General features: G+C 46.6%; 1 protein-coding gene across 4 annotated transcripts in view; it reads left to right on the plus strand.

The window, feature by feature from the left end:
- The first annotated feature begins 6529 nt into the window (after positions 1-6529).
- Positions 6530-23204, plus strand: part of LOC136661395 (digestive cysteine proteinase 2-like) — a 36115-nt gene continuing 19440 nt past the window's right edge. The window contains exons 1-3 of one of the 4 annotated variants that reach the window (XM_066638618.1): positions 6530-6776; positions 17268-17422; positions 21446-21505. In XM_066638618.1, the coding sequence (XP_066494715.1) occupies positions 21457-21505 (49 nt within the window). In that variant the 5' untranslated portion in view covers positions 6530-6776; positions 17268-17422; positions 21446-21456. Of the gene's footprint in view, positions 6777-8022; positions 8148-17267; positions 17423-21445; positions 21506-23204 lie in introns of those variants that run through there. The other 3 variants (XM_066638616.1, XM_066638617.1, XM_066638619.1) reach the window with 3 other exon arrangements.

The following is a 23204-nucleotide window of genomic DNA, read 5'->3' on the forward strand; positions in this document are numbered from 1 at the left end:
ACACAGACTGTGTGCCTTGCTTCTTTCCTGCATGGTGGGCTGTGGTGGCTTCATCCAAATCACCACAGTTGTGCATGAATATTTAACCCATTTCTGCCCAGCCCACAGGTGTTCACATTTGATCCCTGTTGTGTATATGAAACGTGGCATATGGTTTGCCACGTGGTATATGTATGTGGTAGACCACAGCTGCGATACAAGGACATCTGCAAGAGGAATCTGAAGGCCTTAGGAGTGGACCCCGACAGGTGGGAAAACCTGGCCTCTGAGCGGCCCGCTTGGAGGCAGGCTGTGCAGCATGGCCTCTCCCAGTTTGAAGAGACACTTGGCCAATAGACTGAGGCTAAGAGGCAAGGAAGGAAGGCCCACAGCCAGGGAGACAGACCAGAGACAGACTGCACTTGCTCCCAGTGTGGAAGGGATTGTCACTCCCGAATCGGCCTTTTCAGCCACACTAGACGCTGTTCCAGAACCACCTTTCAGAGCGCGATACCAGAGTCTTTCAAGACTGAAGGTTGCCAACATATGAAACGTTGGGCAGAAATCATTTATTAAGGTAGTGATACCAAGAGTGGTGTTTGTGAGAGATCAGGGTTTAACTCAAAAGAGTGGGATTTCTCCCAACCCTGCCTTCTCTGTGTGACCCCAAAATTGTCACACTGTCTCCCTAAAAAAGTTCACTCCTTTCTAGCTAGCTTTTGAGGCAAAGCAGCCTTCTTGAGGAGGGTTCTACAGTTGTTCTGGTTAGTTTTTATTATTTTTTTCTAAAATGATAACACAGGCCAACACCCATTTTGCTTCCTTAAACGTTACACCAATTCATGGGTATATTTGGGGTGCTGATTCCAAAAATGGCATCCGTTTTGCCCTATCATGTCTAGTTTTGGAGGCATGGCATAGCCTCTTCAGTGAATGGTTCAAGCAGCTTCCTTATGAGGAAGCCATGGTGTAGGCTTCCTCATGAGGAAGCTGCTTGAACCATTCACTAATGAGGCTATACTAGTGAAGGCAAACCTTTTAGAGACCGAGTGCCCAAACTGCAACCCAAAACCCACTTATTTATCGCAAAGTGCCAACACGGCAATTTAACCTGAATACTGAGGTTTTAGTTTAGAAAAACAACTCATACATTAACATCTTTTACTTACTATTACTTGTAACCTGTAATGAACTTTTCCTTTAGAAATTTGTCCAATCCGTTCTTAAAGGCATCTAGGCAAGTTGTCATCACTGCTTCCTGTGGCAAAGAGTTCCACAGACTACATGCTGGGTAAAGAAATATTAGCAGGGAGGGGGTGGCTACAAGACCTTGCCACTGCTCATTTTCTCAAACAAGAAAATTTTTTTTTAAAAAGCCCCACCCACAGAAGTGGGCTCCAAGGCTGCAATGCCAGCCACTGTTTCCTAGGAGTAAGCCTCATCGACTCTAATGGGGTTTACTGCTGAGTAGACACGCACAGGAGCAGGCTCCAAGGCTGCAATCCTAGCCACTCTTTCCTAGGAGTAAGCCTCATCGACTCTAATGGGGCTTACTTCTGGGTAGACATACACAGGAGTGGGCTCCAAGGCTGCAATGCCAGCCACTCTTTCTTGGGAGTAAGCCTTATCCACTGTAATGGGGCTTACTTCTGAGTAGACATGCACAGCAGCAGGCTCCAAGGCTGCAATCCTAGCCACGATTTCCGGGGAGCAAACCCCATTGACTATAATGGGACTGACTCCCAAGTAGACATGCATAGGATTGGGCTCTTAAACTAGGAGCAACCCCCCCCCCCTTTTGACTACGGCTGCAATCCTACCCTCACTTTCCTGGGAGTAAGCCCTACTGACTATGATGGACTGACTCCTGAGTAGACATGCAAAGGATTGGGCTCTCAGGCTGCAATCCTAGCCTGGGGAGCAAACCCCAATGACTTTAATGAGACTTACTTCAGGACCAGCACCATGTGCAGGAGCCAGCTGCCTGCCTTACCCCAGACAGGGGAGGGAGGAAGCGCTCCCATTGGGCTGCTAGGCAGAGGGCTTTTCAGCCTTCCTCCTCCCCCCCCCCCCGGCCTGGCTAGATGGGGTGTCTTGGGAGCCTTGGCTACTGCCAAGCAGGAGGAGGCTGGCTTTGTGCCTGCGCCGGCTCCTCAGGCAGACGCGCCTCAGCTGCTGGCGCCTCCTGGGGTGGCGATCCTAGAGGCTCCCGCCTGGCCGCTGGGGCAATTCTGCGTGCCCTCTCTGGCACGCGTGCCATAGGTTTGCCACCACTGGGCTATACTATATCTCCAAAACTAGACGTGATAGGGCAAAACGGGGTGCCATTTTTAGAATTGGCACTCCAAATTCATATCAAACCACCATAAAGTTTGGGAAAAACGTTTCTGACCCTCAATTTTGTAGAGCTGTGTAATTGAATGCTACACCTGCTCTTAGCTGAACTTGCAAATGTTCTTTATTCCTTTAGATATAAAGATAGATGTGTTAATTTCCAGTGTTGCCCTTTTGAAAACTATATTCTGTATACTGCCTGATATATTTTAAAGGGAAGGACAGATTATATAAATCATACACATACATACATACATACATACATACTTAACAATTACATCAGGATTAACCTCAGTGAAAGCAGCAGTTGACATTTTACATGTCATTATTTCCTTCTTCCCCATCCACCTAGTGCGTTTTAATGATGGGAGGGGAAGAAAAAAGAGGATATCATCAAGTCACATCATATCTTTGCTCCTTGAAACCATGCCCACTGTCCACAGACATAACTCTGTGGCTAGGTGTGCCCTACAGACAGCCTGAGAATGGGAAGGCAAAAACTAAGTAAGTTTCAGGTGCCTTGTGGTGTTACATAACTGGATGTAACCTATGCACAGGCAAAGCTCATCCCATTATGAAATGACCAGGAAAGAAAGTGACAAGGGTTTCCACTTGGTTTGATCCGCCTCTTTCAAAGAGAGAACCACTTGTGCACTGTCTACAGGCTGACCTGAGAATTGCATGCTAAAGGAATGGGGGCTGGGTGGGGGGCAGAACTAGTTTAGAACAAAGGGTTTAGAACAGGCAAGAGCCCAGAGTGACCAGGCATCCTTTTTCTTCAGGACATATCCTCTTTTTTAGCCTCAAGTCCTGGAAAAGAACTTAAATGTCCTCCTTTTCCCTGTGAGCAGGCAGTCCAGAGCCTACTTGTAAATAATAAATTATATGTAAATTATAATATAGATTATATGTTATCTATATTACATAAATTATATGTAAATATAATCTACATTACATAATATAAATTATAAGTAATATAGTTTTAAATTTAATAAGTAATATAGTGTTGAAATTAACCACATGAAATCAATATATGAGTGCTTTTAGCTTTTATTTTGTCATGACCTACATTTTGGGATGCCTTGTCCTCTTTTGTGGTTATCACATCTGGTCACCCTGCAAGAGCCTGTAGGTCAGGGTTGACTACTTTCTTCCGCATAGCTGCCAGACATTGGGTTCATCAAGAATACACGAGCCTGCACAAACCTCCTGATTAAGCCGTAGAACATTGTTTCTCAATGTTTGTCCTTCACTTCACATGGTCCACCTATTGAAAGTACTACTGGAAGTAACTGGCGATGATATTATCACCAGTCACTTCCAGGTTGGGAGGCTAAATGCAATACAACAAATACCAGTAAGAGGCTCACGGAACGGGAGGACTTTTTTGAGTGCGGAAAAGAATGCTTTGGAGCTCTGCCTGATGAGCTAAGCCTCCTACCACTGTTTGTTGTGTTGTGTTCCTGCTCTTGCTGCTGGGCAGCAGGTGTCCAGGGGTCCTGTGAGTACCACCAGACACCAACTCAAGTGCTACTGGTGGTACCCATACCACTGGTTGAGAAACACTGCCATAGAACAAATCAAAAAGAGACGGGCACGCTGCAGAGAGACGCAAGCCCAGACAGAGATTGATGCTCAAAGAAGGCCTTTGCCATTGGTCTGCTTACACTGTGAGAGTTGCAGCGATAGAAGTACAGACTGGAATTCTTTCTTAGGACAACTGCAGGCTGGGTGGATATATTTTTTTGGAAGTATGGGCCAGATGATTTTGAGTGACTGAGTGACAGGTCGAATGTGGCCTGCAGGCCATTGACTGCCTACCCTTGCTGTTGGAGTCAACAACCTGTTCTTTGCTCAATGCTTCCAAAAAAGGCACAGATGGTGTTTCAGTGCAGAACTGGGGGGTGGGGATATCTGGAGACAAGCATGCAGAATACTTGCTGGTATTCACGAAAGGAACAAATAGCCTTGGCACATAGACCGCGCCAGTGGGATAAGAAGGATGCAAATATCTTCCTGACAAGCAGTTTGTCTTGGTTACTCCATTGCTGGACCTGTTCTTAAGTAATACTGAGTATGGCTGCACTGTTGTGTAAGAAGACCAGATTGCAGAGTTAGATATACCAAGTCCAGTATCCTTGGCAAGGAATAAGAAGTACAGGGTGGGACCCAGAAATTGACCAGTGTTTCTCTGGTGGATTATACTCTACTTACCACCAATACTGTGATAGATTTGACTATATGTATAGAATATGAGTAGTCAGGGACAGACTGGCCTGAGGTTGACTGAGGCAGCCTCTTCAAGCCACAGGTGACTCTCCACCCATTCCACCACCTGGACTGGAGAAGGAAGAGGGGAATGAGGCAGAAGAGGAAGCGTCTCCAACGCCCTAGCCTAGTGGTTCTCAAACTTTTTAGCACTGGGGCCCACTTTTTAAAGTGACAATCTGTCAGGACCCACTAGAAGTGATGTCATTAACTTGGAGGTGATTTCATGACCGAAAGTGACATCATCAAGCAGGAAAATTTTTAACAACCCCCACATAACAAAATCGAATCAAGCAGGGGCTGACTTACCCTGGGGCAATGGTCTGAGATGCCGCCCCCTGCATATGTGAAGCTGTTCCCCCTGCCTTTCTAGCGCAATAGAGTCTCGCGCAAACTTCAGACCCACTGGGGAAGTGTTCTGACGCTTCCCTGTAGTCTTAAACAGCACTTCCCGAGCAAACTGCCTCCATTTTGTTCCCACCCCCTGGAACGGCTCCGAAGGGGAAGGAGAGGAGCTGTTTGCACACCATGGTGGGGCTCCCTGCAAAACTTAGTGCTTTGCACCCTCTCTAGCTATACCACAGCATGTAAATACACGCTCAGAGCGTGTATTAAAGACTATGGTATTCAGAGCGCGATACCATAGTCTTTCGAGACTGAAGGTTGCCAACAATGTAAATACACATACCTACCAAGTATAAATATTTGTGCATCGGATGAAGTGGCCTGTAGCCCACAAAAGTTTCTACTTCAATAAATTGGAAATTGCCCACTAGAGTCATTTTTTGTAAAACAGGTTCTTTTTCTCCTTTCAAGGCCCTCGATGTATAGGCTGGTATTGTCAGGGGAACTAGCAATCATATTTGTGGTTTGGTTTTCAAGGCTGCTGGAGATCAGCCAAGGGCTGCATAAAGCATGAGCCATTATGTGCTGAGAAGAACAAGTAAGCCTGTAATTTGCTGAAGCTCCTGGAGGTTAACCCTCCGTTTCCAAGGGTAAGAATTAAATCAGCCGGCTCAAAAATTGCTTGAATGGGGTACTGCTACCACCTGCTGGCATAACCAAGGTAAAGCACACACAGAGCCTCACATGAAGAATGAAATGGGTAGGGTTTTGCTGAAAGACTTCGTTTGCTAATGAAAGTCAAATTGAATAAAATATATATCTTTTAAAAAATCACTATTGTTAGATGTTCTGACTAGGGCTTGAACCAGAGGAATATTAGCTCCATAGGAGAAACCACCCTAAGGCAGAAGCATAGATGATGGAGACATATGCCAGTGGTGTAGAAATAAACTGGCCCAAGACCTCCTGGCACCTAGGGCAGTGTTCTAAATGCTGCCCCTCTTACCCAATGATGTGCCCACCTCTGTTTCCCCCACTCTGCAATGTCCTAGCTCAGCAATCTCCTTCCTTCCACTGTTCCTCCCCCTCTCTGTTCCCCTCTTCCTTTCCCAATCCAAGGACTGGCAGGAGAAGCAGGAGCAGTGGTGGCAAGTGGGCAGGCAGAGATGGGTACCCCTACCAATCTGTTTCAGTTGGCCTCCTGCATGGGACAGCCCTGCCCCCCCCAAGAACACAATCCAAGCTGCCCCCCCCCCCCAAGCTGAGCAATCCAAGGGAAACCTGGACAGGCTTAAGCCTCACTGGAACTTAGGGGATCCCTTAGGGGATAAAACACTACTGCAGGCTGAAGAATGTTTGGCTATGCAGACCTGTGTGTGAGTACCCTTACCCAGAAGCAAATATGACAACAACGATGGTGAGCAGTCTGGAAAGCAAACCCTGTGGGGAACAACGAAAAGGGATGGGTATTTTTAGCCTTGAGAAGAGAAGGCAAAGGAGATGTATGATAGCCATCCTCAAATATCTGAAGGGCTGTCACGTGGAAGAACGAACCGCGGCTGCTGAGGACAGGACTAGAACCAACAGGTTTAAACTACAGGAAGGCTGATCTCGGCTGGACAGAACTCCTCATCTGTAAGAGTTGTCTGGCAGTGGGACAGTCTGCCCTACGTAATAGCAGGCCTTTCCTTGTTGGAGGCTTTCATGCAGAGGTTGGAGAGCCACCTGCAAGGGATACCACATGCAAGTAGACAGTTAGGGACTACTGAGAAAAAGCAAAAAATATTTCCTTAAACACAGGAAAATATAGAAGCCCAAATACTACCAGAACTTCTCCAGACATCTTCAAGGTAAGCTTCTCAGTCTAAATAACTCAACCAACGCTTGAGCTTACTCGATGCAATAGATTTGTGGTTCTCAAACTTTTTAGCACTGGGACCCACTTTTCAGAATGGCAATCTGTTGGGATAATAATAATAATAATAATAATAATAATAATAATAATAATTCTGTATTTATATACCGCCTTTCTGGTCATCGGATTACTCCTCTGACTTTATTCAAGGCGGTTTACATAGGCAGGTGTTTCTAAATCCCTCAAGGGGATTTCTACAATCGTAGAGGTTCTCTCTTTCAGGAACCAACAACATTTCAGAATGGATCTTCCTGGCTTGGTCTCACTTCTGGCCTCCGGTTCTCCCACGCAAGCTGACAAGCAGCTCCATCTCCCCCCTCATGTGGAGGGCAGCCAAGACGCTTCTTGCTCACACCGAGAGCAGGTGGAATCGCTCAGCTGGGCTTGTCAGCTGCTTCAAGTTCTCGCCGTTCTCAGCCGTTCAGGGAGCTGCCGGTGTCCTTGAACTGGCGACCTTCTGATGTTATCTTCGGGCTAATGGAGGCTCTACCCTACTGGGATCCACTGAAAGTGATGTCGTTAACCTGGAGGTGATGTCATGGTTGGAAGTGACATCATCAATTTAGGCTTTAAGCCCAAACGTTCTAGCTTGGAAGTCAAAGTAGAAAGCAGACTTGGATTCTTCTCCAACCACACAGACCTTCCCCCTTTCCAGCATCCCATCTTCCCATCTCCTCAGGGCAAAGTACCATGCCCCCCCCCCTCTCACTGGAGCCTGCCCAACAACTCTTCACCCTTTATTTTCAGCTCTGTGTTTTCAGTGGCGGCTGAGCTAAGTGCTACACAACCCACCTGAAACTGACTCATGACCCACAGTTTGAGAAACACTGTACTAGACAAAACCCACAACTTGGTTGGTTGTTTCCCTTAAGTGTATATTGGGACATTTCGAGTCCCCAAATCCTTCCTCCCATGCCCTTTGACACTTCAGTCTATGTTGCAATTGCACTGAGCTCCCCAAGGGCTCAAAGCGCTCCCTCCCAGCTCTCTTTGCATGTTCACTTTGTGCTGCCAAATAGAAATGCAAATTTAACCTGCAAATAGAGCTGGGAGGGAGTGTTGGGACAAAAACATGCCTTGCAAATACCCCCCCCCCCAAGCTCAGTGTGATTTTGATGCAAATCTATGAACTATGATCAGTGCACTCTGATCAGTGAAGAATTGAGGAATTTAAAGCTTGTCTGACTTTTTCCACTCCTCCACACCAAACTAGATAAAAAGCACCCCAGAAAAAAAAATTTCTTTATTGACGGACAAAAGGACAGAGATGAAGCCAGACATTGCTCTCAGGAGAGAGGGAGGGTAGGTAGGTATTTCTTTCTGCCTGTCCATTCATCCTTTCTTCTTAGCACCCAGGAGCAACTCCTGGGCTGATCCCAACCAAACCATTTGTCTGACACACTGGAGAGTCTCCCTTACTGATCTTGTGCAGGTTCATAGGGGAGGAGATGGTCCTTCCCAGGGCTGAACCATTTAAGGCTTCAGAGATCTAACCCAGCATCCTGAATGTACCTGGCATCACTGGTAACTAGTGCAGAAGCTACATTAAGTCATCATTATCTCTCTCAGGGCTTCTGTGCATTCAATTCTATGCAAGCGACATTGGAAGGAGACTCAGTAATATACTCCAGGTGATAGTGCATGCCAGGTAGACTACGGTGGTCGGTCGTCTCAGGTGGTGGAATGGGCGCGCCTGTCCCCCATTGCTCCTTCTGTTGCTCCCTGGATTTGAAAAGAGAGTAAAAAAGCAGAAAAGAAAGTGTGGATAGGAGAGTAGTGGGCTTGAGCATTAGAGGTAAGATGCACTAGCCCTGCACATTTCTCTCTTCCATATTTTCCCGTCCTTTTCGGATCCAGAGAGTGGGATGAGAAAGAGGAGGAGGCTAGCATGCTACTGGCTATGAAAACGTTTGCAGTTGGTGTGGCGAGGTGCCTCACAACAGGGGTAGATGGGCAGCATTTGATGCACTGTCTCAGGTGTGCCAAGAGATCTTGGTCTGGCCTGTAGACTTCAGCATAGTTTTTCAAGGTGCTCCCAAGACTGTGTGATGGTAAAAGTTGCCTTTCTCAACACACATCTCTAAAAAGAAAATGAAAACTGCATTTCTGTGCAGTTAGATCCATGGTTCCCAAACTTTCTAGCACCAGGACCCACTTTTAAAAATGGGGGTGTCAAACATAAGGCCCGCAGACTGAATGTGGCCCCCAGAAACTCTCTATCTGGCTCTTTTGACAATTGGTCTGCCCCAGCACTGCCCAAACATTTATGTCCCTATATTTACACAAGCTTATGAACTGCAGGAGCTTAGCTGTTTCCAGGACAGTGAGCAACTATCAGATTTTGGAATAGTCTCAGGGCTTGAGGCAATTAGTTATCTGATCTGTCAATCATTGGGGGCTCTGGGAGACCCACCAGAAATCAGGTCCCAACCCACCAAGTGGGCCCCGACCTATGGTTTGAGAAATGCTAAGCTAGCTAGGTCATTCACAGACAGGTACAAATAGGCTCAAATGCACTTCAACTGCCCCAGTGCACCATTCATCAAAAAGAGGAAGCGAGAGGATGGTTTGGCTCGGGAATAATTGGCTGGTTTGGTTGGGATCCATTGGAATAAATTGAAACTGGCCACAATAGATGTTCTGCTGACATGGCCCACACATGTCCCATCTGGTTCAGCACTTGGCATACCGCCATGTGCCTTGATCCAGTTCAAGGCCTCCCAAATCCTCCATAGTTCCAAGGTCCTAAGAGCGGCCCATCATGGCTTGCAGAGACAAGGGGGTCAGCATTCCAGTCTGGGCACTAGAAGAGAGAAGACACAAAACTGGAGTGCAAAGCTTCATTTTACTTTATTAAGTAAAGTCTGTTTATTGATAACTAGAGGTGTTTGCTTCCAGTGACTAAGATAGGATTACAGCCTTTGTTTTGCCAGATTCCAAGGCCAAGCCCTGCCTGGAGAATTATGCCCACTTTTAGCTAATTAGCTCCCCTTCTTTCCTCAGAAATGACCTTGGTTCTGCCCTGCAGTCCTGCCGGACCCCACCACCAGGGCAACTCACCTGTTTAAACCTACAGAGGTCCTCCTTCCTGCCAGCAGCCTCCCGCCAATACAGCAGCCCCTTGATCCTCAGCAAGTCTTGGGCACAGCAGCCAAACACCACTCTTAGTGTCTCCAGCAGTCTGTTCCAGCAGACTCCAAAGTTCATTCACCAATCAGTCCACCAGCAGTCCATTAGCCATCAATTCCTTAATCCATTAATCCCATCTCTCCTTCATCAAGCTTTCCTCCTTCTGCTGCCCACAAACCCTTCCTGCCTCAAGTACTCCTTATATCCCTGAGGGCCCTATTGCCTTCAAGTGGCTGCAGCTGTGCAGCACACTCTGCTGGATGCCCAGGCCTTACCCTTAAAGGGGCCACTGCTGACATCACACCCTACCTCTTTGCCAGATCTACTGAGATTCCAATACAGCCTAACAGCCGAATCCTATTCTGCTCGATACCCAGGGCTGCAGCAGCGCTGAAATGACTGCCACTACATCCAACGGATGCCACACAGCCGGTGGCAGCTCCCAACATTTCCTCAGAGGAAGGGGACATTTGTCCCCTTCCCCCAAGTAAGGAGCCCCGCAATAGGGATACTTGACTCTGCGCTGGCAAAGTACTTTACAGTGCAGAGTAAAGCAGCCCTGTGTCAGGCCAGGAGGCCCAACATGGAGCTTTGGATCCAATGGAGAAGAGCTTCGCCAGTCCTGCCCCTCCCACCCTACTCCATACCCTGGCCCCGTAACACCTCCCCCATGCCCTTACTCACCGTTCCACTGCCCAGCACTTCCCAGAGTGCCAGGCAGCGCTCCTCCATCCTCTGACCAGCACTGGTTCAGTGTGGGCTCACACTGAGCCAGCTCCAGCTCTGACTGCCACAGGCGTGCCTCACGGCATGTTTGCGACAGTGCACTCTGGAATTGGGCCCCTATTCTTAATGAACAGAGTGGGCTTACTTGTGAGTAAAATAAATAACACCATTTTCAAACACCTCTATTCTTTACATAAAGGAAAAAAATTGTTCAACCAGAACATCAAACAGAGGTAGTTATGAGAAGTTAAATTAATCCACAAGAGATAAAAGGTTTAAGAGACAAGTACATAATGGTTGTTTTTATTGCATTACCATTTTGAAGATCAATACAATTTGCAAACAGAAAAAAAAATAACTGGCCGACTTTTCATGACACCCCCACGATGGACCTCGTCCCATGCAGTGGGCAGGGCAACGCCCATTGCCTCGCACCACTGGTTCTTGGCTAGAACTTTTGATAGAATAGTGGTATTTCAACTCAGTTTGTTTTGTTCCATTCTGCATGAAATTACGCATTGAACGATATAGAACCTTATTCAAAAATACCAAGAATTAAAAAATTTTGGTCACTAGTGGTGTCACCCCCCCATGTGCATCACTCGGTGTGGCCCCCACCCCCCGGCACCCCCCTAGCGATGTCACTGCTGTGCAATCATCTCTGCTGGTTAAGGCAGGAGGGGAATAGGAGGACGGGTTTGACATTCCATTGCAGTTGACCTTTGGGTGGATTAAAGTTTGTATTTCATGTCAGGGCCCCTGGACCAGCCTAAGTAGATCTTTAGGCATTCAAAACATGCACAGTCTGAAGTAGGGCAAAGTGCTGTGATAAGGCCTTGTACGTAGGTTGTTTCAGTGCAGACACAATTTAGCAGGCACAAATTCTATTTCTTCCTTGCTGCTTCCTGCTGTGTTTGATCATTGTCCATTGAGCTCAGCAACATCAACACAGTGGCATCCCTTTGTTTCAGTTATTTTTTGCCCTTCCTGCAGATACCAAGGATTGAACCGAGGAGGAGGTGACACAAGGCAAGACAAGCTGCTTCACCATCCTCCTCTGGCTCACTAGGGCTGCTGACCTGCTGACCATTATAGCCCCATTGGCTATAATGGAACTTACTTCTGAGTAGCATGCATAGGATCTTGTTGTAGGAGAGCACACAAGAAGAGAATGTGGCAATGGCTGGGGATCTGATGGAGAGGCACTCATCTCATCTGTTTGTTGCACTGATGAGGACATTTCAGCCAGCCTCATAGATGGACTCTCCATACTTAAGGTTTCAATCCAGGCAGCCAGTTTCGGCCCATACATGAAGCTCACTCACTGTCTGGCCTTGGCCAAGCAGCCCCATTTATTTCACCCAACCAATCCTTTTCTACTATATCTTATAGGCTGTGTGCAGATAGTTGTTTGTTTGTTTGTTTCCCGAGTGATGCTCAAGCCCCATCACTCATACCCTACCAATGGTTCAGAGACGAAAAGAAAAGGCAGGAGCTTCTATGGTGCAGCATGTTCTTTCCAACCTACATTTCTACTGCACTTGTGCTTCTGTTGCTAGTGCTGGCCTATGACCTTTTGCAACCTGAAGTCATGGAATTATAGAATCATAGAGTTGGAAGTGATCTGCAAGGTCATCTAGTCCAACCCCCAGTCTCTTGCAGGAAATCCTCCTAGAGCATCTCCAGCAGGTGCCTGTCAAACCTCTGCTTGAAGATCTCCAGTAAGGGTGAATCCACCTCCTCCCTCACCACCTCCCTGTGTTCCACTGCCAAACTGCCCTGACTGTCAATAATTCCTTCCTGATGTCCACCCAGAATCTCCCCTCTTACAGTTTGTACCCACAGGATCCAATTCTACTCTCAGAAGCAGCTGAGAACAAATTAGTTCCTTCTCCCTTTTGGCAGCCCTACACATATTTGAACAGCACTTCAAATATCCCCTTTTGGTCTGCTACAGGCTGAACATACCAAGTTCCCTCAACCTTTCGTGTTCTCCAGTTCCCTGATTATTCTCATCTTTGAACCTGCTCCAGTTTGGCTGCATCTTTCCCAATGTGAGGTGCCCAGAATTGGACACGTTACTCCAGGTGAGGTCTGACCAATGTGGAGTAAGCAGAACCACTACTTCCCGTGACTTATTGCCTTGGAGCACTGAATGGCACCTCTCCTCTTTTTGTGTCCTGCTAAAATCATGTATCCCGCTTCCTTTCCTACTTTCAAATTTTTCCCCTTCTTTCTTTTTCGAAGTGGAAAAACAGCATGGGACCATTTCTCCTTCCATCCTCTGCAGGCTGTCTGTGGGGAGGGCAGTGGTGAACCAGGGAGGGGCAAAGCACTATGTTTTTCAGGTGCCTGAACACACAGTGTAAAGCAGCCTCTCCCCCTCATCTTCAGAGCCATTCAGAGCACTGAAAGCAAAGTGGAGGGGATGCCTGATTTGCTCTCGCCTCTCGAATGACTCTGAAGCTCTTTGCCCCCTCCCCCCCAGGATCACCACTGTGGGAAGGTGCAGTGCAGCCCCTGAGAAATGACTCAGAATCTGCTGCCTGACACTTCAGTTTGCTCCATGGTAGGGCTGGCCCTGTCCATTGTCCCCAAAACAGGATCCTTCGCACACAGGCTCTGGGCCAAAATAGCAGAGATGTGCCACCTCATTGCAGGTTTACAGTTACCCTAAAACAGAAGCCCAAAGCTCTGGGACCACAGAGCAGAGTAAAGTAATCCTTTACTTCCATGCAGTTTTCTCACCAGAAATCCCCCTCCCCATGGAAATACCCTGAAGGTGCCACTTGTTGCAAAGACAATTCACAGGCTTCCACACTGGGGTTGCCAACTGACCAGGAAAAAAAACAAAACAAAACCCTGGCTTGATCTACTCCTGTGTCTTTTACAGTAGACACAGTATAGAACCTCCAAAATCTCACACATTTAAATAGGATAATGCTTATAATGCCACTATTCTGAGGATCAATAGGATCTCTGCCCAATATCCTTCCTCCACCCCTACCCCCAAACATTGTTGAGGACTCTCTTTCATCTTTTGGATGCCATATTTCCTTATTGCACATGCCCGATCTTGTCTGATCTCGGAAGCTAAGCAGGGTCAGGCCTGGTTAGTACTTGGATGGGAGACCGCCTGGGAATACTGGGTGCTGTAGGCTTGTAACCATAGTCTTTCGAGACTGAAGGTTGCCAACCATTTCCTTATTCTGCTGTAGCATCTCCTGCTGCTTTAAAAAAAAAATGAGAAGCTAGCTGGTTTTAGTGTTAGAGGTATGCTGGGAAAAAAATTTCCTGCAATATATTGGTTCAAAGCTTACCTCACCAGCTGCAGGCACAACTGGCTTTGCAAAGAGGCTGATTGAGGTGGTCACCTCAGGTGGCAGACTGACAGAGCCTTGCTTATCACTGCTTGCTCCTCTCTGCCATTCCTCCTCCTCCTCCTCCTCCTCTCGCTCCCTGGATTGGAAATGGAAGAGGTTGATAGAGTGGAAGAGGAAGTGTGGTGGACAGGAGTCTGATGAGCTAGAGCAGCAGTCAGCAAACTCATGACTGCTGTGCATGGTAGAAGTGGCACCTATCTGGACCCACTCTTACCATTTCACCTTGCTACTGGGAAGAAGACCACCTGAGTGCTGCAATGCAATGCTCCAGTCTAGGCAGTTGCACCTGTAGCCCACTGCCCCGGGAAGCTTTGCACCTGCATTTCCGGGCCGACATGACTGCCTAGAGCATTGCATTGTGGCACTCAAGTGGGCTTCATATGAGCAGTGTGGAGGAATGCTCACATGGGGGAGGGATGCAGCGCTGTGCTGGATCCATCCTACAAGCTGTGGTTTGGCGAGTGCTGGGCTAGAATGTCTCCTTTCCACCACATTTCCTCTTCCTCTCCAGTGCCCTTTTCCATTTTGAATCCCTAGAGCAGGAAGAGGAGACGTGGAGGTGGCAATGGTTGGCATGCCACCATCAATGGGTTGCCATATTTGGTGAGCTGCCTCAGGCCATGGGACATCTCAGGCTGGAGGCAGAGCAGGTTGCATGGTGTCTTGGCGCATGCATTTACAGACATGTACACTTGAGGCCAGGTGCTCGACCCAGAATATGGCATCCGGAGACCCTGGGAATGGAGAAGAACCCGTAAGAATATCTGTGCTAGCAACTAACACTCTAACACCGACAACATTAAATAAAGGTATTCCAAAAAGGCAAAAATATGGAGTGGCTTCCCAAGGGTAGAGACCAGTACAAAAATTAGCACAGCCAGTAAACAAGAATAACCAGTGCAGATTTGTCATTCACAGCATGGGGATAAGCATTGTTCTTATCTTCAGAGCAAGATGCTGTTAAAGGCATTGAAACGGGGCAGGGGGGAGGGAAAGTGGCCACTCTGCTTTGGATATGGGTCCGCACGTGATAAACTCACCACCTCAGTACAGTCTGAATGAAAAAGACAACACATTGATTCGTTTTTCAGGAGCACAAACAATTCACGTAGGATGCAAATAATTATCCAACCTCCGCTCTCCATCCTGCTCATGCCCTTGCTCGTATAACACTGAAACATCAATATTATGGCTATGAGATGAGAGTCTGATCAGTCGGGGTGGCTTCACCTTTGTCCAAGTTTGTCTCTATTCTCTTGTCTGTCCTTGGGGTCTGTGGATGCTTCTGCGTGCAGCGGCCTGTTCCTTCTAAACACCCACTGTGCTTGCTGCATTTCAGAAACATGGGCAGTGCATGAACATGCAACATTTCAATTTTGAACACCGCAGAAATATTGCCCTCTCACTATTGTCCTTTCCAGGGACTGACTAAGCATCTCGTATGACCCTGCAGCCAAAAGAAAGGCTGGAACTGTGTAATGTCCTCAAAGGTCTGACAAAATGGAGACTGTCAAAGGCCCAGTTCATAGCTGTAGTTCATCATGCTGCTCAAATGCAGCCTCCGTACCAAGCTGCAACACATGCAATATTTAAGGACATCCAAAAACACGGGGACAGCAGTGGCATCACTAAGGGAGTGGGAGGGGTGTGGACTGAACCGGGTGACACCCTCGGGGGTGGGCGTGACACCACTCGTGGCCAAAATTTTAGAAACCTGTTGGAAATTTGTATTTGTGAATAATACCATCATGTTATACACCAGTCAATATGTAATGTAATGCAGAATGCAATGACACAAACCATGCTTAAATATCTGTACTCTATCAAAAGTTATAGCCAAAAAACCAGAAAAGGAGAACACAACAGCCTTATGTAACAAAAAGTGGATTTCTTTGACTCAAAACTGACCAATGAGACTGATTGTTCTGAGAGCCAATAAGGTGTTATTATGACACAGGAGGGAACCAATAAGGTGGTTGTATGTCAACTCTCTTTTCCATGAATCAGAGTTAATACTAGAACTCTTATTCAGCTGTATGACTATCATTAAGTTGGCCACTGGTTTTTTATTGGTTACTGATCTGTTGACTGACCTGTACTGTTATATATAAAAATTAAGAAATAAATACAGTGAACGGGGGTGACACCAACCCTAGTGGTGCCACTGCATTTAGGCTGTGCGTATGATATTGTGATTTGATCTGTATATCTGGTACAGGAGGAGGTTTATCATGGGGGTGATGCAATGAGCTCTCACACCGGGTGACACAAACCCTCTGGGAGACAGTATGGTAACAGAGCGCCAGGAACTCTAAGGCATAAGACGAGGAACATAGAATGGTCTTAATGAATGGCAGGCTAAAATGCTGTGATTCTTCCCTGCATATGGTACCCAAACCCATGGCTATCCATTCCTTTAGACTCCTTGTCCTTTTGGCCTGATATAAGTTCTGGGATGGACTACTAGCCTGGGAGGGGTGCTAATTGCCTTCCCTCATCTGTGCACCTATCTCTGTCCTCCTTGCTGCGACTGCTCCCCCCCCCCCAACCTGGATTCAAAAAGAAGAGGTGAAGAAGAGGAAGTGTAAGGGACAGGAGAGTGAAGACGATCAATCCCACCATTCTCCTCTCCTGCCCATTTTCTTCTGTCCTCTGCTGCCCTCTTCCTTTTCAAATGCAAGGATGCACCAGCCTCTGCTCCCTAGATTGGAGACCATAACACAGTCTGATAAGAAGTAAGCCCTTTGAACCCAATTCTGCATTAGAAAGTAACATTTTAATCTGAGTACACTCTAGCCCAGGGGTGCCCAAACCCTGGCCCGGGGGCCACTTGCGGCCCTCGAGGGCTCCCAATCAGGCCCCCAGTCTTCAATGAGCCTCTGGCCCTCTGGAGACTTGTTGGAGCCCATTCTGGCCCAACGCAACTGCTCTCAGCATGAGGACAACTGTTCTACCTCTCACCTGTGGGATGAGGGCTTCCTCCACTACTTGCTGTTTCACGTCTGTGATGCAGCAGTGGCAGTGAAGGAAAGGCTGACCTTGATTTGTACAAGGCCTTTTATAAGCCTTGACCTACTGCAAGACCTTCATTCATTCATAGAAGTTCCATCTCTAATAAATTCATTTATGTAAATTTATTCCAATTTAAAATGTAAATTAATTCTTTTTTTCTCCGGCCCCCAACACAGTGTCAGAGAGATGATGTGGCCCTCCTGCCAAAATGTTTGGACACCCCTGCTCTAGCCCACCACTCTCTCCCTCTCCACACTTCCACTCCAGGTCACTCTTCCTTTTCCAAATCAGGCAGTGGGGGAGGAGGAGGAACATTGAAGGCCAGAAAAAGGTGAGCAGTCTCCGTCAATTTGGCAGTGGTGTTGGTAGGGGGGTGTGGGAGTGTGACCGCATGGGAGGACACACATGGGGTTGACACTACTACTGACCAAAATTTTTAATATCTTGGTACTTTTGAATAATACCATCATGTAATATATCCTTCGTTGTGTAATTTTGTGCAGAATGCAATGAACAAACGGCATTGAACAAACGGCTTTTCTATTCTATCAAAAGTTATAGTCAAAGAACCAGGCAGGTGCAGGTACATCACCACGCCCACTGCCTGGGGCATTGCCACACCCATTGCATGGGAGGAGGTTCATCATGGGGGTGACACACTAGCCTCCCATACTGGGTAAGCAAACCCTAGTGATGCCACTGCAGTTTGGTGCCTGAGGCGACCACCTCATGGATGTGCCAACCCTGAAACTGTCCGAGGGAAAATGGTGTCTACTTTTCCTTGAGAAATGCCCCACCTTGTCACAGTGTCCCACAGCTGAAACAGCAGCATGAGAAGTTGCTGCTTGGAGTCACCTGAATGTGGCACTTGCCAAGTAAAGGTTTGGAAACCCAGGACGAGAAAACGCCAAGCAACTTTGACCAAACAAGGCAACTTCCCTGGATGCACACATAAGACAAGATTACGTGCCAATGGAAGCTCTGGCTCAGACGAATTGCTTCTTATCAGACTGTGTTATGGTTTCAGAGAGAACACACTGACACAGGACAAACAGAAGTGCCTGCTTTCAACCTTGGGTGAGAAACCAGCTGGATATGGGGCAAGAGGAATGAGAGAAGAGGACATTGGCATTCAATCTGAAGTATCCTGCTTATTCTTCAAAAACAGGATATGTCTCCTGGAACAGATCAAATGCCCACCTAGTCATAAGAACATAAGAACAGCCCCACTGGATCAGGCCATAGGCCCATCTAGTCCAGCTTCCTGTATCTCACAGCGGCCCACCAAATGCCCCAGGGAGCACACCAGATAACAAGAGACCTCATCCTGGTGCCCTCCCTTGCATCTGGCATTCTGACATAACCCATTTCTAAAATCAGAAGGTTGCGCATACACATATTCTCTTTCTAGCGAAGTCCAACCAAAAGCTTTCTCCAGGGAGTCTATAAGCAAGGTGCAAAGGCAACCAACCCTCCTGCTGTTATTTGTGTGCTGTAGCTTTCCAAATGTAGCTACATCATTAATACTGGTGTAAAGATATACAGACATTTGGATACTGGTCGTTTCTTTTCCATCCCTTTCCTTAAAATTCCTTGCAAGGATTTTATTTGTTTGTTTGCTTGCTTTTTTCCCCTCCAGTTCCACACTTTGACATTTCATGTCCTTAAGATATCTTCCTTGGATATAGACTGTCCAGAGACCCCATGTATTCTTCCTACTATTATTCATTTAAATGGACATTCAGGGGATGGAGAGAGTCTTCACTGTTGTGGCACTCAGCCTATGGCAACATCTTGCCCCAGAAAATCAGATTGGATCCTTCTTTCAAGGCCTTTAAATGTTTAAAAAAAGAATTATTATTTAGAAAAAAAGGGTTAGATTATTGCAAAGTTCCAGCAGGTGTATGGCTTGACTCATTCCTAAGAGTTCAATTCCATGCATACCTCCTCAATAGTAAGTCCCTCTGAGTTCAGTGGGACATATTCCCAGGTGCATTCACATAAAATTACAGTCTGCATCTTGCTACACATTATTATGATAACAATTAGCTGCAATGACCTGCTAAAGAACAAGCCAAGGGCTATATGCTCTGCTGTGATACTGCATAGGGGAGATGTTTATGTACCACTGTTTTTATTTTCTCTACTCATCATTTTGATTTATTCTGAATTATTATTTTTACTACTCTGAAAAAAATTCAAATGCCACTTTTCAAATCTCCTCCCCAAATTCACAAAGTTGTTTATGTTGTTTTGCCATATACAAAAAGTCCATACAACTATGCACACTTCATTGAGAAATTATTTGCTGTTTCCTTGTCCTTTATCGTCTTTATCTATCCTTTATCTTCTTCTTCTTTATCTTCTTTTATCTTCTTCTTGTACCTTTTCTTTGAGCTGCTTCTGTTTCTGACTGCCTGATTTGTATTGATGGCCACCAGACATGACAGTAAGGGTATGTGTGAACTGGATGTTTATGAACATACTGTATGGGGTCTTTAAGTTCTGCAAGGAGAATTGAATCTCACTGTCCCTGGGATCAATGACTCTGATTATTATGGTGCTTAGTCCTTTCTGTCAACCATCCTTGTCTCCCAACATGCACAGGGAACTCTGGAACTGCCAGTTCTTGAGGGAACATGCCATATAGCGGGGTGACCAAACCATGACTCAGGAGACACCTGTGGCTCTTTGACATACAATGTACGGCTTGCATGATCTACCATTTAACTTTACTCTGATGTGGTTTCAGGTAGGGTTGCCAATTTTGACCAGAGCCATTCCTGGAGATTCCCCCCCCCCCCAATATGATGTCATATCACGAAACTAACCTGTCAACATCTCAAGGGCTGCAACCCCCATACACATTTACATGGAAGTAAGTCCCATTGAGATGAACAGGACTTCTGAATAGAATTGCATGGTAGGATTGCTTTCAGGAGTCCCTTGGAAATTGATAAAGATGCTCAGGACAATCTTGGAAGGTTGACAACCCTAGTTCCAGTTTGGGATTGGCCTCCCTGGATCTCCAGGCCCCAGTATGGTATGTCATTCCACTACCTCCCCTGCCCCACTATTCTTGAGTCCTCTCTGACCTCCAGAAGTGATAAGAGGTTTGACCATGATGGGGGAACGGGAGCAGCAACTGTTACCCTGCAGATGCCCGATCTTGGAAGCCAAGGAGGGTCAGGCCTGGTTAGTACTTGGATGGGAGACCGCCTGGGAATACCAGGTGCTGAAGGCTTATACCAGGGGTGCTCACACTTTTTTGACTCAAGAGCTACTTTGAAACCCAGCAAGGCCCGGAGAACTACCAGAGTTTTTTTTACAATGTTCGCGCCATCATAACATATAACATTTATGTGTACAATGTATGTTGGTGTACCTTGAGCCCCACTGAGTATAACAGGACTTACTCCTGAGTAGACATGCCTAGGATTAGGCTGTGAGGCTGCAATCCTAGCCACACTTACCTGGGAGTAAGCCCCATTGAGTACAATGGGCCTTACTCCCAGCATTTCCTCCCAGAGGCTCCTGAAGGGAGGGGTCGGCACTCCGCGATCTACTCATTTTGCCTTGCGATCTACTGGTAGATCGCGATCCACCTATTGAGCACACCTGGCTTATACCATAGTCTTTCGAGACTGAAGGTTGCCAACCATTGGGAAGCTGTTTGCCAACCATTGGGAAGCTGTTTTCTTGTTACAATCTCTAAGCAGCCAGTAGGATACATGCCTTCTACAGTCTCCTTCTGAAATCCCACCACCTTTCTAGCCCCACCCTTCCAAGTGGGCTCAGTTTTAACCATTGGCTAACTGACCATTGTTTAACAAGTCATCTCCTTTTTAAGGAGATCTAAGAGAAAGCCTGTCTGACCAGGCTGTTGCAGGAATGAGGATGCTGACCTTACTGTTCTGGGCTGGGCTCCTTGGTAAGGTTGCCGGTCTTCTCTTTTGTTATGTTCAGGTTAAAGACATATTGTCTGGTCAGAAGTTTCAAGGTTCTCTTGGCTGGAAAGTTAATGTGGCTAAAGGAGTCTGGACCTGGAGCAAGTCGATTAAAGACTAAAAACAGAGCTACTAAGAATGACACAGCTGAATCTAGGAGAGATTGTGGAAACTGAAATACCAAACAGGGCAAAGTGGGAGGGGAACCAAAACAACTGTGGGACATTCTGTGTGTGTAGCAGGTTTCCCAGAGAATTTCTCTTAGGTGAATGACATCCCAATTGTATTTCACTAGTGTTCTGTGTTATTATTTTATCATCTGTTGCATTCAAGAAAGGTATTTATTTGTGAAAGTCTTTTACCGCAGACTTGCACAGGAATAAATTGAGTTCTCTTTTGGATTTCAGCTGTGGATTGCATGAGTTTGCAGACGCTTCCTGACTTTGGGGATGTCTATCATATTAAAGGTAATATAATACCTTTATATTATCCTGGGCTTTTTAGTACCCTAGAATGCTTCAGGAATAGTATGTGATTTGCAGAAGCTGAGCAGTGGATACTGAGCAGTGGATACGATGAATACTTGGATCTTGATGGAGGTTTATGGTGGGAGGTTCTGTTGTGCTTCTTGACATCTCCAAAATCTCACCAGCTGTTGTTTTGGGGGTGAGTAGATTGGATATTCCAAGCTCCTTGTCACTGCTCCTCATCACTGGCCATCACTCAACCACTGGCAGGATAGTGGTTCCATTTAGATTCTGACCACATGCAATTAGCTTTTATTTCCTAGTCCTGTGCAAGAAAGGAACTTGGTTTGTTTAGCCTGGTCACTAGATAAGACCCTTCAAATACCTGAAGTGTTGTCACATGGAAGAGGGTCAAATTTTGTTCTCTGCTGCCCTAGTAAGCAGAACTAGATCTAATGGGCTTAAGCTGCAGGAGGCAAGACAGGAAGAAATTTTTAATGGTAAGTGGTTTAACAATGGAAATGATTACTGAGGGAAGTGGTGGGTTCTCCCTTGTTGAAAGCCTTCAAACTGAGACTGGACAGGCAGGAGTTTCCTGCTTCAAGCAGGAGGTTGGGTTCGATGTTCCTGAAGACCAAAATCTATGATAGGGGTCGGGGTTGGGAGGAAGTAATGCTGCATGACTGGTTTGCCACAGGGGCCTTTGGACCACAGGGGTCACATGGCTGGTTTTACAAATTGTGAGGCCCTATTGGAGCCAACGGAAACGTCTTCTTTTTTTCAAGGCAAATTGCAAAGGGGAAAGGGTGGGGGATCTTGATGAGGATCACAGTGGAGGGTTGACCTAAAAGCCCCCACTCCATCCCTGAATCAAGGCCCTATTCCAGATTGGTCCCCTGCCACATGTAGCATTTACACAAGGAAAAGTAAACAGGCCAGAACTCAGATTGTATGTAATTAGCCATTAGCGGCCTGGTTTAGGTTTGCCTCTGTTCAAGAGTGTCATACATTTGAAGGACTCTGTGTGTGTGTGTGTGTGTGTGTGTGTGTGTGTGTGTGTGTGTGTGAGAGAGAGAGAGAGAGAGAGAGAGAGAGAGAGAGCTACTGAATTGTAGGAACATTCTAAGCTACAATTTTAATGTGAAGCTCTGTGGGTCTCCAAACTTCAATTACGAAAGCCCCATATGATACCTGTCCTACAATATCCAATATGGATGGAAAAGGAGAGGTTTGCAGTAGCCAGCTAGAGGGGGAGCAAAATGGTAGGTGCTGCAACACACAATGTAAACGACCCCCTCACTCACCTTCGGAGCAATTCTGGGCAGTGATAGCAATGCGCAGAAGACGCTGTTTGGTTTGGTGAGCAACTGTGCATTGCCATCGCTGCCCAGAATGGCTCTGATGACAAGTGGGAGGGGCAGCTTACACAGCGCACTGTGGCATCTGTGGTACTTACTGTCGTCCCCCTAGCTACACTACTGAAGCTTTATTTTTTTCAGAGTACTTTTTTGCTCTGGTTGCTCTCTCTTCTGTTAAATTTCACAGACCTTCTTAGGTTGCAGAGCACTCCTAGTCAGTTTCATTAGTCCTCCTGAAGTGCTAGAGCAGAGCATTATTTTCACGCTGCTGCTTTGGAAAATGAAGTGGCCAGCTCCCAGGCATTGCCTTCATGCGAGAATTCATTACATCAGTGGTTCTC

This window comes from Tiliqua scincoides, chromosome 10 (genome assembly GCF_035046505.1).
Source record: "Tiliqua scincoides isolate rTilSci1 chromosome 10, rTilSci1.hap2, whole genome shotgun sequence".
Lineage (NCBI taxonomy): Eukaryota > Metazoa > Chordata > Lepidosauria > Squamata > Scincidae > Tiliqua > Tiliqua scincoides.